Source organism: Pelodiscus sinensis, chromosome 29, assembly GCF_052426305.1.
Source record: "Pelodiscus sinensis isolate ZL-2025 chromosome 29, ASM5242630v1, whole genome shotgun sequence".
Classification (NCBI taxonomy): domain Eukaryota; kingdom Metazoa; phylum Chordata; order Testudines; family Trionychidae; genus Pelodiscus; species Pelodiscus sinensis.
The window spans coordinates 14606923-14620644 of NC_143080.1; the positions used below are offsets into that span (position 1 = coordinate 14606923).

Sequence of the window (13722 nt, forward strand, 5' to 3'; positions counted from 1 at the left end):
TGGGAGGAGGGTGGAGACCTTACGCCTGCCCCTTGGGCCTGGTGCATTTGAGGAAGGGGAAGAGGCCTCACCTGGATACCTGGGCAGCAAGGGGCCCTGCATCGTCCGTCAGCCTGGACAGACAGAGGGGGCTCTGCCCACCCCTCGCGGGGCTCTCCCCCTCCCTCAGGGCTGGGACGTAACTTGCTCCCCTCCCGTCTCTCCCCTGCAGGATTCCATGAACCTGCCGCCCGACAAGATGAAGCTGCTCTGCCAGTACGACAGCGAGAAGAAGTGGGAGCTGATCTGTGACCAGGTGAGGCAGAGGGGCCTGATCCAGGGCGTCTCCCGGGGCTGGGGCACCCATGGGTCACCCCCAGGGCCACCCTAGCACCTGCTGCGAGCGGCTCAGCTGCACCTTTTGCCTGCCGCTCACAACAGGAAACTCACACCCAGACGCCCCTTCCGGCATCGGCAGGCTGGTACCTGGGCTGAATGCTGCTTTGCAGCGTGGCGCTCCCTGCCCCCCCCACAGGTGTTCTGGGGCGCAGGCCCAGCAGCCGCTGCTGCCCGGGGGCCGTCTGAGGGCTGGCTCCCCGCCAGCGGGCCCCGCAGAGCAATCTGAGGCGCTGAATCCTCGGGAGCCAAGAGGCCAATCCTGGCACTTCCTCGCTGAGTCATTTCTCTCCGCCTGCCATCTCTGCACCCACACTCAGTCACTTCCTTAGCAGAACGACTCCTGCGGAGCCGGGCTCGCTGGGCCCCCTCGCGGCGGCCTGCAGAGACCGCGCCGGCCCCTCTCGCCGGGGTGTGCGCTGGCTCTGACCCAGCCCCGGGCCAGGGGAGGCTGCCGGCTCGGCCCATAAGGCCTGCCAAGCGCTCTGAGGCTGCAGACGCTGCACAGCGCGGAGTATTATTAGAAACCGGCGAGATCAAATGCCTCAGAAACCCTGAAATTGCCGCATCTCACTAGAACGGCTTCCTCCCGGGGGCGGGGGGGGGGGGGCATTGCCAGAGTGGCTGAATGTTTTAAGCAGCCTCTGCACTTGCTTAGCTCAGGGCCCGGTGACTCCAGGTTTCTGCTGTGGGGGGTCTACGCTGAGCAAACTCCTCAGGAGGGTCGGGGGGGGGCTCCTGGCTGGCCCGGGCTGCCACGTTTCTCTAGAGCAGGGAGTTTGGCTGCTTCCCCAGGGGGCAAGGAAAAAGCAGCATTCCCACGGCCCTGCCTGCGGCTGCTGGCAGGCCCCGCGGAGAGGCCAGGGGCTGGCTGGGCGGAAGTCAGGCACCTGGGTCTTTGTGCTCTGAATAGATGGGCACAGTCCCCGGGGGTCCCTGAGCCAGGCAGAATCCCCCCCCCCCCCCGAGATGCCAAGGGCCGGCTGGCCCACGTGTGGCGGCGCGTCGGGGAGCCCCGACCCTGCACCACGTCCGCAACACGACGAGACTCCGCCAGCCAGTAGGACGGGGGGTTTCTTGCTTCAGCGAGGTACCGCCCAGCCCGGGTTCTATGTGGGCATCCGAGTGAGGGGGCAGGCAGCCTCAGAGCCCTTGGGGGAGGGTCCAAGACTGACTCTTCCCCAAGCCACCCCCTCCCCTTGTCCAGACCCCTTCCCTCTCCGGTGAGACCTGGCTGGGCCCTGGGCCTCATCCGGACCCCCAGGGCGATCCCCCGCTGAGCAGTGCTTACAGACAGAGGCCAGTAGGGATCATCCACCGCGCACAGCCCAACCACAGCGCCCAGCGCATGGACCGTACCCCCACGGCATCACACCATGCACGCTCCTGAGGGGGTGGAGCAGGGCCGGAGCCATCACATGCCGGCTGGGGATACCATGGCACACCACAGCCACAGCCGCAGGGCCCTGATTCTGGCTCTGGCTGGGCACAGGAATCCCGCACCCATCAGCTGTGCCGTGGGGGAGCAGGCCCAGGACCATGCCGTGGGTGGGGGCAGGCCTGGTGCCATATCACGTGGTGGGGCAGGAGGCAGCCTGATGCTGTGTGAAGGGACAAAGCCTGGTCTGTGGTTAGGCCCGGAACTGGACATCAGGAGATCTGGGTTCTAATCCCACTGCTGCCACCAACTCTCCCTTGGGCAGCCCCCTTCATTTCTTTGCTTTGTGAAGCAGGGGGACTATTCCGGAGGCCGTGGGCAGGGCCTGGCTTGGGGCGGATGGGGAGGTGCCCACAGAGCGCTTGTTCAGGGCTATGGGGGTTGGGGTGGGGAGACAGGAGGCTGGACTAGAGAGCACAGGGGTGTGGTCTGGGGCAGGGCGCTGCCCTGGGCAGCTTCTGTCTCCAGGCCGTGGCTGCCGGGGGAGGATCCCCGGGGCCTGCCCGGTGTCCGGGGGGGCAGGGTGATGCCGCAGCCGAGGGCGCCCGCTCGCTGTGCCCTGGAGGACGGGGCTGGCGGCCGGTTCGCTTGCTCCCGCCCAGATCCCGGCACGTCGGTTCTGCGTGGAGCCGCCGGCGCGCGGTCTGGCCGTTCCCGGGGGGTGGGGGCGACCTGGCTGCCGTGGGCTTCCTGAGCCGCTCTCTCCCTGGCCCTCCGCAGCTGTCCCTTGTGCACAGACCCCTGCGGCTGCCCAGTGCTCGGGGCTGTATGAGAACCAGGCCTGAATGTCTCCCCCCTCCCCCCCAGGAACGGTTCCAGGTCAAGAACCCCCCTTCTGCCTACATCCAGAAACTGAAGAGCTACCTGGACACGGGCGGAGTCGGTAGAAAGGTGACTTCTGATTGGCTGGTTTTACCCTCCCCCTTTTGTTCTCCCCTCCCCTTCCTGGCCCTTCCAGCGCCGAGGCTGGGGGGGGAGGGGGTGTCCCAAAGGGGAGGGGAGCCATTGGTGGGTGGGCTGCCCTCTCCAAGGGGGAGGGAGTCTGGCCGGACAGCCCCTTTCCTTGCCACGACCCCTTCAAGGAGGCAGCAAACTCCCCGGGGGCTGGGGCCAGGGGCCCATCGGGCGGCAGCCTCCGCAGCAAGCGGCTCCCTTTGCCAGGAGAGAGACGCCTGGTCGGGACCCAGAAGGGGGGCTGGGCTGGGGGGGCTGCCTGAGTCACAGCCCGGCCCCCTCGGCTTCCTGGGAGCCCAGGGCCACGGGGAACGGCCGAGGGCCCCTCGTGGGGGGTGGGGCTGGATACCGGTGGGCTGGGGAGGGCGTCAGGCAGGGGGGATCCCTGGGAAAGATGCTCCGGTGAGGTCAGGGGCCGGCTGAGCTGCCCGGCTCAGAGACATAGGAGGGGAGTCCTGGCACCCCTCCCCCGCTCCCTTTCCCTCCCGCCCCCAGCGCCCCTCCCCCGCTCCCTTTCCCTCCCGCCCCCAGCGCCCCTCCCCCACTGCCTTTCCCTCCCGCCCCCAGCGCCCCGCCCCCAGCGCCCCTCCCCCGCTGCCTTTCCCTCCCGCCCCCAGCGCCCCTCCCCCGCTCCCTTTCCCTCCCGCCCCCAGCGCCCCGCCCCCAGCGCCCCTCCCCCGCTGCCTTTCCCTCCCGCCCCCAGCGCCCCTCCCCCGCTCCCTTTCCCTCCCGCCCCCAGCGCCCCTCCCCCGCTGCCTTTCCCTCCCGCCCCCAGCGCCCCTCCCCCGTTCCCTTTCCCTCCCGCCCCCAGCGCCCCTCCCCCGCTGCCTTTCCCTCCCGCCCCCAGCGCCCCTCCCCCGCTGCCTTTCCCTCCCGCCCCCAGCGCCCCTCCCCCGCTGCCTTTCCCTCCCGCCCCCAGCGCCCCTCCCCCGCTCCCTTTCCCTCCCGCCCCCAGCGCCCCTCCCCCGCTGCCTTTCCCTCCCGCCCCCAGCGCCCCTCCCCCGCTCCCTTCCCTCCCGCCCCCAGCGCCCCTCCCCCGCTCCCTTTCCCTCCCGCCCCCAGCGCCCCTCCCCCGCTCCCTTTCCCTCCCGCCCCCAGCGCCCCTCCCCCGCTCCCTTTCCCTCCCGCCCCCAGCGCCCCTCCCCCGCTCCCTTTCCCTCCTGCCCCCAGCGCCCCTCCCCCGCTCCCTTTCCCTCCCGCCCCCAGCGCCCCCAGCGCCCCTCCCCCGCTCCCTTTCCCTCCCGCCCCCTCCCCCAGCGCCCCTCCCCCGCTCCCTTTCCCTCCCGCCCCCAGCGCCCCTCCCCCGCTCCCTTTCCCTCCCGCCCCCAGCGTCCCTCCACCGCTCCCTTTCCCTCCCGCCCCCAGCGCCCCTCCCCCGCTCCCTTTCCCTCCCGCCCCCACCCCCTCCCCCGCTGCCCTCCCTCCCTCCCCCTGCCCCCAGCGCCCCTCCCCCTCCCCCTCCCTTTCCCCCCTGCCCCCAGCGCCCCTCCCCTGATCCCTTTCCCTCCCGCCCCCAGCGCCCCTCCCCCGATCCCTTTCCCTCCCGCCCCCAGCGCCCCTCCCCGCGCTCTGACCTCGTGGGAGCCAGGTCCCCAGCTCTCCACACGTCAGCGTCCCCCTCAGCGAGACCCCCCCGGGCTCCCCCATCCCAGGCAGCAGTAGCCAGGGGCCTGTCGCTTGGGTGCTGGGAACACGGAGCTCTGCCAAGGCCTGGGGGCGCTGAGGGGCCGGGCGCTAGAGTCCCCGTTTGCAGCGGGGCGGGGTCAGGGCCGCTGGGGCGCGCTGGCCTAGCGGCTGGTTTGCGGCAGAAGAGCCGCGAGGCTGCAGGTCTGCCTGACCCCCCGGCCTGTCTGCCCCGCAGTTCAAGAGGCGAGTGCAGGAGTCCACCCAGGTGCTCCGAGAGCTGGAGATCTCGCTGCGCACCAACTACATCGGGTGAGTGTGTGCGGGTCGCGGGCGCCGGCACGGGCCTGTCGCCCTCGGGGGGCCGCTCCCAGCCCGGGGGCTCAGTCCGGGGCGGGGCCCGTGCCCTGGGGCTGTCGGTCTGTGCTGGGAGGGGGCCGACGCAGGAGCGAGCGGGCAAGGGGTGCTGCGCTCTTGCCTGCTCCAGCCAGCCCGAGGTCTGGGCCGGTCACTGCCGGGCTGTGCCCCGGGGGAGCTAGCGATGGGTTTGCCACGGGGCTGCCTCCCCGGCAGCCATCTCCTGATTTCGTGGGCCCCAGGCTGTCTGCCGGCCCGGGGCAGGGCGGGGCCGAGACGGGAAATTCCCTCGGCTGCCCCTATCGCCGTGTCGGGGGCAGCGGCTCTCCCTTTGCGCGTGTCCACACGGGCGCCGACGTTCCCGGCTCTCGGGATCCGACCTGTCTGCACGGCCACCGCGGCCCGCAGTGCATCAGGCTAAATCTCCCCCGGCGCGGCCTTGGAACGGCCATCCTGTGGTCTGGGCATGGGGCAGGGCCCCGCCCTGAGCGTGGGGCTGGGGCTGACCCATGGCGCCCATGACGGCTCAGAGCGGCAGAGGCAGAGAGAGGCACCTGGGCCTTCTCCCCGTGCAGATGGGGTGGGGGGCGAGCGGGGGGATTGACGGGACAGCAGCAAGGCAGGTCGGGGGGTTCAGGCTCTGGGACTTGGGACAATTCCCAGCCTTGCCACAGACTCCCTGCCTGGCCTTGGGCATGTCCCCGAGCCACCATGGGGCTGCGAGACGGAGAGGCAGTGATGGCCTGAGCAGTCCGGGGGGCGCGCGGAGGCTTTGGGGGTGGGACAGAGCTCTCAGGAAAGGGCCAAAGTCCCCCTGGAGCAGCGAGCCTGGGACGGCTGTGCGGGGGGGGGGGCGCGGAGGTACTGCTGGCTGTCCCTGGGGGTGCAACCACATGGCCGGGCCCCGATGGGGAGTGAGCCTGGAGACATGTCGGACCGGGCCGGACCAGGCTGCCTCGGCTGTGACCTAGCTCACTGGGGGGAGCGCTGGGATCGTGCGGGGCAGGGCTCCCCATTCAGCGGGGTTCAGGCCAAGTGGGGGTAGCCGCAGGGCTGGGACGCTCCTGCCTGGGAGGGAGGTGCGGGGGGGGGCAGAGCGCCAGCCTGGGCGAGGAGGCACCTGGAGAGGAAGCAAAGGGAAGGGGGGGAGCGCAGCCGAGGGGGGGGGAGAGGCTGCAGCTGGGCTGTCGGTCCCTGGCTGACGCCCGTCTCTCCGCCAGCTGGGTCCAGGAGTTCCTGAGCGAGGAGAACAAGGGTCTGGACGTGCTGCTGGATTATCTCGCCTTCGCCCAGTGCGCCCTCACGTGAGTCATGGCTGAGCCCGGGGGAGGGGGGCTGGCGGGACTTTGCCCTGCCCTTTCCTCCGCGCGCAGAGCAGTGGGGGGCTGTGAGCGGGTCCCACCCAGAGCCAGGGACCTGCAGGAGCAGCGTGCTGCCCAGGGGGCCACGCTGCCAGCTCCGGGGCGGGACTCCGGGCCCCTCGCCCTCTGGGCCCCCGGTGAGCAGGGGAGGCAGCCCCGCGCGCAGGAAGGCCGGAGAAGAGCCACAGACGGGGCAGCGCCCGGCCTGGGGGGCCGTGGGGCGCTGGCTGGCCGGTCTGCCCTGGCACGTTTCACTGTGAAAAGCGATATCCACACGCCCTTCCCTGGCCAGGCACACGACACTCTGGGGTGGCCGGGGGCTGCAGGAACCTGGCCCCTGCAGCGGTGGGGCGGATGCCCCAGCTCCCCACGGGAGGCCGGCGGGATCTGGGGTTGCAGGAGCAGGCCCAGGAGCAGAGGGCTCTGGGATGGAGCAGGCAGGTGGCGTGAGGCCCCAGGGAAGCCAGACAAGTTGTGACTGGAAGGGAGGGGCCAATTGCTCCCGGGAGGGCGATTAACCAGCGGAACAGCCTGCCTGGGGGAGGATCAACTCTCCGTCCCTGGGAGGGGCTACTCAGGACCAGCCCCCTCCTCCAGAAAGCTCCCTCCATCCTGGCACTTTGCCATGGGCGGCGCCCGACCCCCGGGCAGCGTGACAAGCACCTGAGCGTCTCGGTACCATGTAGAGCGAAGTCCTGTCCCCTGCCCCCGTGCACCCTGAGCATCGCGGGGGCGTGTGGGCCAGGCTCTGGGAACGCAGAGCCGGCAGCCCCGCTGGCCCGGGTGGCGCCGCAAAGGCCACCTCGTCGAGCTGCGGCGGAGGGGCGAGCGTGGCTGCGTGGGCTGGGGCTGAGAGCTTGCGGTAGTGCACGCTGCGGGGGCCTTTGGCTCCGGGGCTGAGAACCGGGCTCTAGTTCTGGCGGGTGCCAGGGCCCTGGGGAGGGTCCATGGCCGGGGCTGGGCGGGACGGCCGGCGTAGATGGTCCCGTTTGCCTTTAAAACCGATCTAGGAAACCGCAGCCCGTTAGCAAACGTGGCCCCATGAGCGGAGGCAGTTCCCCTCCCCCGGCCCCGTGGCTGTCCCTGTCCTGGGTGCTGAACCCTCTGCCGCGGGCAGGCTGAGTTCCCTCAAAGCCCCGCGCCTGCAGGGCCGGACGCTGGACGGTGTGCTCCCGGAGCCCTGGGCCCCCGGTGCCACGCACGCCCGGGGGCAGCAGGACGCGGGGGAAGGGCTCGTCGGGCTGAGGGGCTGGCCGGGCCCGTCTCCGCCCGCCCCGGCTCGCGTGGGGCCTCCTGTGGCCGGGCTCCGTGCTGGGCCTGCCCTTCCCCCGCGGGCCGGGATCCCGCTCACACCCGGCCTCACCTGACCGTGCTGTCTCCAGGTACAACATGGAGAGCGCAGATAACGGGAGCCCGGGCTCCGACAAGGGCAAGTCCCCTGACAGATCCATGGAGGACCTCAGCAAGAGCAACTCCTCCTCCCCCACTCAGGGCTCCTCCAAGACAAGGCACATGACTGTCAGGTAACACGCAGCCCGCTGGCGGGGAGGCTGTCGAGAAGGGGCAGCCCTCGGGGCCTGGCTCTTCTGGCTGCAAGAGTCCTCGTCCGGCCTGATGTTAGCACAGCCCGTGGGCTGCCTGCCCCGGGCCAGGCACCCCCCTCCCAGAGGGGAACACTTACAGCCATGCACACACCAGCCCCGCCCTGTGGGAATGCCCGTGGGCCTACTGCCCCATGGCCTCCTAGCAAACTCCACACACAGCTTTGGCTCAGGGCGCTGGCAGGTTGCCCAGTACAGTCTGGAGTTGCTGAGCTGAGGAACCCGCCCCTCTCCCCACTAGCATACCACATCTGTAACTTGTGGCACTCCATGCTGCAGGATGTGCCTGAGGCTAGTGGCTTGCTGGGTGCCAGGGAAGAGAGAGAGCTGAATAGTGGAGCTGGCTGAAAGGTTTTACAATTAAAACTGCAACGACAACAATAATATTTGTCAAACCCACCACCGAGAGAGAGATGCCCAGCGCTGCTCCTCGTGCTGCGTGTGTTGGCTGTGGCTGAGTGGCCCTTGCAGCAGGATCGGGCTGTAGCCACCAGAGGACCAACGAAACCTGCCCTGATCCGATGTTAGCCCGAAGGCCGGTTGTGTAAATGGCAAGCTGGGGGCTCTAAACCGCCCCCGTAACTGACAGAGCTGGAGCTGGGGGACCCAGAGAGCAGGCGGAGGCACAGGCTGCCCAGTGCCGGGGCCTAGCGCCAGGAACCCAGGCTGTGCTCCTGCGAGTCGCTTGCAGCTGCTTCCCGGTGCCCCCGGCCTCGGCTCGTGCGTTTCCCGTGGCGCCCATGAGGCAGCGCAGGGCCGTTCCCCCCTTCCCATCCAGTGCCGGCAGCACGGCTAAGCCCTGTGCCCAAGGCCACCCCGCAGTCGGTAGCAGAGCAGGGAATTGAGCCTCCTGCCCTGATCGCTGACACATTCCCCCCCCACCCCGACTCTCCGTGTGCCCCAGGGCAAGGCCTGTCCCATGATGGGCCTCGGTCCCCGGTAGCTGCTAGCTCAGGCCAGGGCTGAGGTGAAACGTGGGGATCTGAGACAAGGGGAGATGGACCAGTGGGCCCTGAGGAGCTGGACCCAGCTGGCTCCGGCCCCTGCTGATGGGAGACGCTTCTGAGCCTGCCCGCCCCTCCCATGTTCTAACCACAGTCTTCTCTTGCACGCTTCCCTCGGGCCGCGGCTCACGGTAGGTGCCCAGGCTCTTGGGATGGGGGAGATTTGGCTCTGCCGTCTGCTCACCCGCAGGGCGCTCCCGCCTCGCTGTACGACCGGTGCCCTGGCCTGCAGCTGGGCTGCTCCTGCCGGCTGTGCGCTCTCAGGGATACGGGCTTTTCCCCTGTGGCCCCGTGGGGCCCAGCCATGGGGGGGAGCCAGAGTCTGACCCCATGGGGCCGGCCCAGCAATGGGGGGAGCCAGAGTCTGACCCCGTGGGGCCAGCCCAGCGATGGGGGGAGCCAGAGTCTGACCCCGTGGGGCCAGCCCAGCGATGGGGGGAGCCAGAGTCTGACCCCGTGGGGCCGGCCCAGCAATGGGGGGGAGCCAGAGTCTGACCCCGTGGGGCCAGCCCAGCGATGGGGGGAGCCAGAGTCTGACCCCGTGGGGCCAGCCCAGCGATGGGGGGAGCCAGAGTCTGACCCCGTGGGGCCGGCCCAGCAATGGGGGGAGCCAAAGTCTGACCCCGTGGGGCCGGCCCAGCAATGGGGGGAGCCAGAGTCTGACCCCGTAGGGCCGGCCCAGCAATGGGGGGAGCCAGAATCTGACCCCGTGGGGCCGGCCCAGCAATGGGGGGAGCCAAAGTCTGACCCCGTGGGGCCAGCCCAGCAATGGGGGGAGCCAGAGTCTGACCCCGTGGGGCCAGCCCAGCAATGGGGGGAGCCAGAGTCTGACCCCGTGGGGCCGACCGAGCGCAGGGGATGGGGCAAGCGGGATCCTGTGGGACCCTGTCTAGCCAGGGGCAGTATCCCAGCGCGTCCTCCCTTGGGTGCAGTGGGTGCCCGCCGGGGCTGTGGTGCGCGGGGCCTGCGTCGGCCTGTGGAGCCCGAGCTGGACATGCCCCCCAGGAGTGTTAACAAGGCTGCCGTGGAAACCAGAGTCGATCCCCTCGGGCCCAGGGCACAGATCGCCCTTCGTGGGCACTTCCCGAGTTCCCGGCTGCCCCGGGAGGAACCCAGCCCGGGAGTGCTGGCTGAAAGCCCCTCGCTGGGTCTGGTGGCGTCCCTCGGCGGGGCGGGCCTGGAGGGACGGGCAGGGCAGGGACATCAGGGACAGGCTGGTGTGAAAGGCGGAGGGAGCAGGCTGCAGGCAGACGTGAAGCCCAGCAGGATCCAGGCCCGGCCCCGCGATGCTGAGCGCTCGGCCCGGCCTTGCTCCCCTGCCGCCTGCAGGGCCCCGAGGCCTCCCGGCCCCCCATTCCCCCCCGCCCTGGGCCCGGGAGGAGGGAGCAGCCCCGTGAAGCTCTTTCTCCCTCCTGTCCTGCAGGCCTAATCCTCCTTCAGCTGCTGCCTCTTGAACCAGCAGGCCCACACCCTCTTTCCGCAGGCGCGCCCAGGCCTTCCCTCCAGCGCCCCTTGGAGCGAGCAGGAGAGTAACCCACCTGTGACCTCCTGCGCGCCCCGGTGAGCCTCCCGCAGCCCCCGAGATCAGCCGTGCACCGGGGCCGCGGGCCCAAGCAAGCGCAGTGCCCGGCCCGCCAGCCCTGGGCCTAGGTCCCCCTGGACTCCCCACAGCACCTCCCCGGCTCGCCCGCCGCACGCCCGGCCCCGACCCCACGCCAGCCCCGGGCGGGAGTGGGTGGCTCGGGGCTGCCCTGCTGCCGGCCTGAGCCAGGCCCTGCCGGAGCTTCGGCCGCCCCCGCCCCGCCTCACCCGCTCTCCCCTTGGCGCAGGCTGCACCCGGCGCCCAGCAGGAAGGCGCTGCGCAACTCCCGCCTCATCAGCCAGAAGGACGACGTCCACGTCTGCATCATGTGCCTGCGCGCCATCATGAACTACCAGGTGGGGCTGGGGGCGGGGGGCAGCCTGGGGGCTCCGGGATTTCCCTGCTCGGCCGCAGCCCGGGGCCCTGCTGGGCCAGGCACAGAGGCCCCAGGAGCAGTGGCCACTGGCCCCTGCAGTTAATCTGCGGGGTCCCGGCGGCAGGAGGCTGCGGCCCTGCTGGGCACCCCCTGGGCGCAGCTGCTGGATTCATCCCCGGGCCAGGGGCCGGCACGGACAGGGGGGTTCCTGGGTGGGGGCGCTGGGCTGCGCTGACCGGAGGGGGGGCCTGAGACCCGACAGTCTCATGGCTGAGCAGCCTCCCTCCCATGTCCCCTGCCCCCCTCGCGCCCCTCCCTTGTGTTCTCCCTCCTGCCCCAGCCCCTCCCGAGTCCTGGCTCTGGGCCTGGGCTCCTGCTCTGCCCCAGCATCGGCTGCTCCTCGCCGGCCCCGTCTGACGGGCCTGGCTGCGCTCGCTCCGGCCCCGCGGGGGCAGGCCAGGGGGCTCTGCCTTAAGGGCACCGGCGGGGCGGGGAGGCTAACGCTCGTCTCTCCCCTAGTCGGGGTTCAGCCTGGTGATGAACCACCCAGCCTGTGTCAACGAGATCACCTTGAGCCTGAACAACAGGAACCCCAGGTGCGCTGCCCGGGCCCGGCGCCGCCAGACAGGCCGTGGGGCCGTGGCCTCCGCCCCGGCGGTGGCATCGTGCAGGGGAGGGAGTTGAGGAGGGCACATGCCCCCGGGGGTGGGGGAGCTGAGGGTGAACGGCGGGGGAGGGTGCAGGGGCGGGTGGGGCGTGTGACACGGGGGGAGGGCGCAGGGGCGGGTGGCGGAGGGCGCAGGAGGAGGGCCGTGGCCGTGGCCGTGGCCGTGGCCGTGGCCGTGGCAGCAGGCTCCGGTCCGACCCGCGCTTCTCCCTGCAGGACCAAAGCCCTCGTCCTGGAGCTGCTGGCCGCCGTGTGCCTGGTCCGAGGAGGACACGACATCATCCTCTCTGCCTTCGACAACTTCAAGGAGGTCAGAGCCTGGGGTGGGGGATGGGGCGGGGGACTCCTGCCTCCTAGACCCAGCTCTGACCGCAACTCTCCATGCGGCTCCGGGAATCCCTGCCCTTCCCCTGCCTCAGTTGCCTTCTCTGATCCCCAGCTCCCTGCTGGGGCTGTGCGGGTCAGGCCTGAGGAGAGACGCGCCTGGACTAGGGGACGTGGCAAGCCGGGGAAATGTAACCCCTCCGACGGAGCAGCCTCTGCCCATTCCCCTCGGTGCTGCTTTGCTACGGCCCTGCCAGGCACCTGCCCCCACTATGGGCTGTGCCCCGTGGCCCTTCTGGGGCTCTGCTCACTTGGATTCCTAAAGCGGTGGCCCTGGGCTGAGGTGCTGGGCATGGTGGGGCCGGGGCGTGGGGCGCGGGGCGTGGGGCCGGGGCGTGGGGCGTGGGGCGGTCCCACATGGATTGGGTCAGGTCTGGCCAGGGCAGGAGCATGTGGAGCGTGGCCTCGCCAGGGTTTCTCATCTCTGTGCAACCTCTGCCCTTCGCACTAGTGAACAGTGCGGCGCCCACAGTAGCCCCTTCCACCAACCAGCTCAAGGGGTTTCCTGGCACTGATATTCAGTCCCTCGCAAACCCTGTGGAGGGATGTCTCAGGTACTCGCCCCTCTTGCACATGGGGAAACTGAGGCACAGATATCTTGGCGTCACTGTGGCTAGTTCTCTACAAACACCACTCAGCGTGCAGCGGCAGTCAAACAAGCAAGCAGAATGTTAGGAATCATTAAAACCATGGTCCGCCCTGATCTCGAATACGGCCTACAGACGTGGTCGCCTCATCTCAAAACAGATCTCTTGGCACTGGAAAAGCTTCAGAAAAGGGCAACAAAAATGCTGAGGGGTTTGGAACAGGTCCCGTATGAAGAGAGATTAAAGAGACGGGGACTGTTCAGCTTAGAAAAGAGGAGACGAAGGGGGATAGGATAGAGGTCGATAAGATCATGACTGGTGTGGAAAAAGCGAATAAGGAAAAGGTATTTACTTATTCCCACAATATAAGAACTAGGGGCCATCAAATGAAATGAACAGGCAGCAGGTTTAAAATATAAAAGGAAGTTCGTCTTCATACAGCGCACAGTCACCTGTGGAACTCCTCGCCAGTGGATGTAGTGAAGGCTGGGACTTTAACAGGGTTCAAAAAAGAGCTAGACAGATTCATGGAGGTTAGGTCCATCAGTGGCTATTAGCCAGGTTGGGTAGGACTGGGGTCCCTGGCCTCTGTTTCTCTGGAGGGGGTGACAGGGGAGGGATCGTGTGAGGATTCCCTGTTGTGTCCCCTCCCACTGGGGCACCTGGCGCTGGCCACTGTGGGCAGACGGGACGCTGGGCTGGATGGACCGTTGGTCTGACCCCGTCTGGCTGTTCTTAGCCTTCGCGGGCCCCTCTGAGCTGCAGCACCTGGGGGGGGGGCAGTTGGGCTGGGCTGGGCTGAAGCCAGGAGAATGCTGGGCTCAGACGCTCCCTGTGGGTCTCCTGGGCTCCCGCTCCCTGCTCATGCCGCCTCGTGCCCTGCACTGGGGCCTCTGCCGACTCACGGCCGGGGCTGCGCCGCCGAGCTCCCCGCCTCCTCCCTGCCGCTGCAATCCCAGGCCTGGCCCCTGCAGGCCTCCCCTCCCCTCTGGGTCGCTGCCATTCCCAGCCCCGCAGGGCAGCCTGGTCGCTAGTGGCCAGGTGTGACAGACTGGGCCATGTCTGGGCACAGCTAAGGGCGTCCGCTCAGGGCGAATTGCTCAAATCCGGGGCTCCTTACAGCCCCCGACTGGTGACCTCTCCAAACAGGTCACACACCAGTCCCACCGAGCGCTTCAGCAACCTGCCTGAAGCCTCCCGAGCAAAACCCCTCCGACACCCCAGCAATATCCGTGCCCCAGATGGCCCCGGGCCTCATACACAGGTGGGGGGTCCTAGCACCCAATCCCACCTACCCCGAACAAGTTCTGTCCGGTTCCAAGAAACCAGCCACAGATCCCTGGTCAATTTACCCTCTGGACCTTACCCACAAATCACGCTGGGCCAATCCTTTAGAATCTATATCTAAAGGTT

At 69.2% G+C, this 13722-nt stretch overlaps 1 protein-coding gene across 3 annotated transcripts in view; it reads left to right on the plus strand.

The window, feature by feature from the left end:
- The window catches only part of FMNL1 (formin like 1), a 56283-nt gene that overhangs the window by 17807 nt on the left and 24754 nt on the right, over nt 1-13722 (plus strand). For 2 of the 3 annotated variants that reach the window (XM_089774048.1, XM_075911473.2), the window contains exons 2-9: nt 212-295; nt 2621-2704; nt 4629-4702; nt 5968-6051; nt 7491-7631; nt 10543-10651; nt 11191-11267; nt 11555-11648. In XM_089774048.1, the coding sequence (XP_089630174.1) occupies nt 212-295; nt 2621-2704; nt 4629-4702; nt 5968-6051; nt 7491-7631; nt 10543-10651; nt 11191-11267; nt 11555-11648 (747 nt within the window). The remainder of the gene's footprint in view (nt 1-211; nt 296-2620; nt 2705-4628; nt 4703-5967; nt 6052-7490; nt 7632-10542; nt 10652-11190; nt 11268-11554; nt 11649-13722) is intronic. The other variant, XM_089774049.1, reaches the window with a different exon arrangement.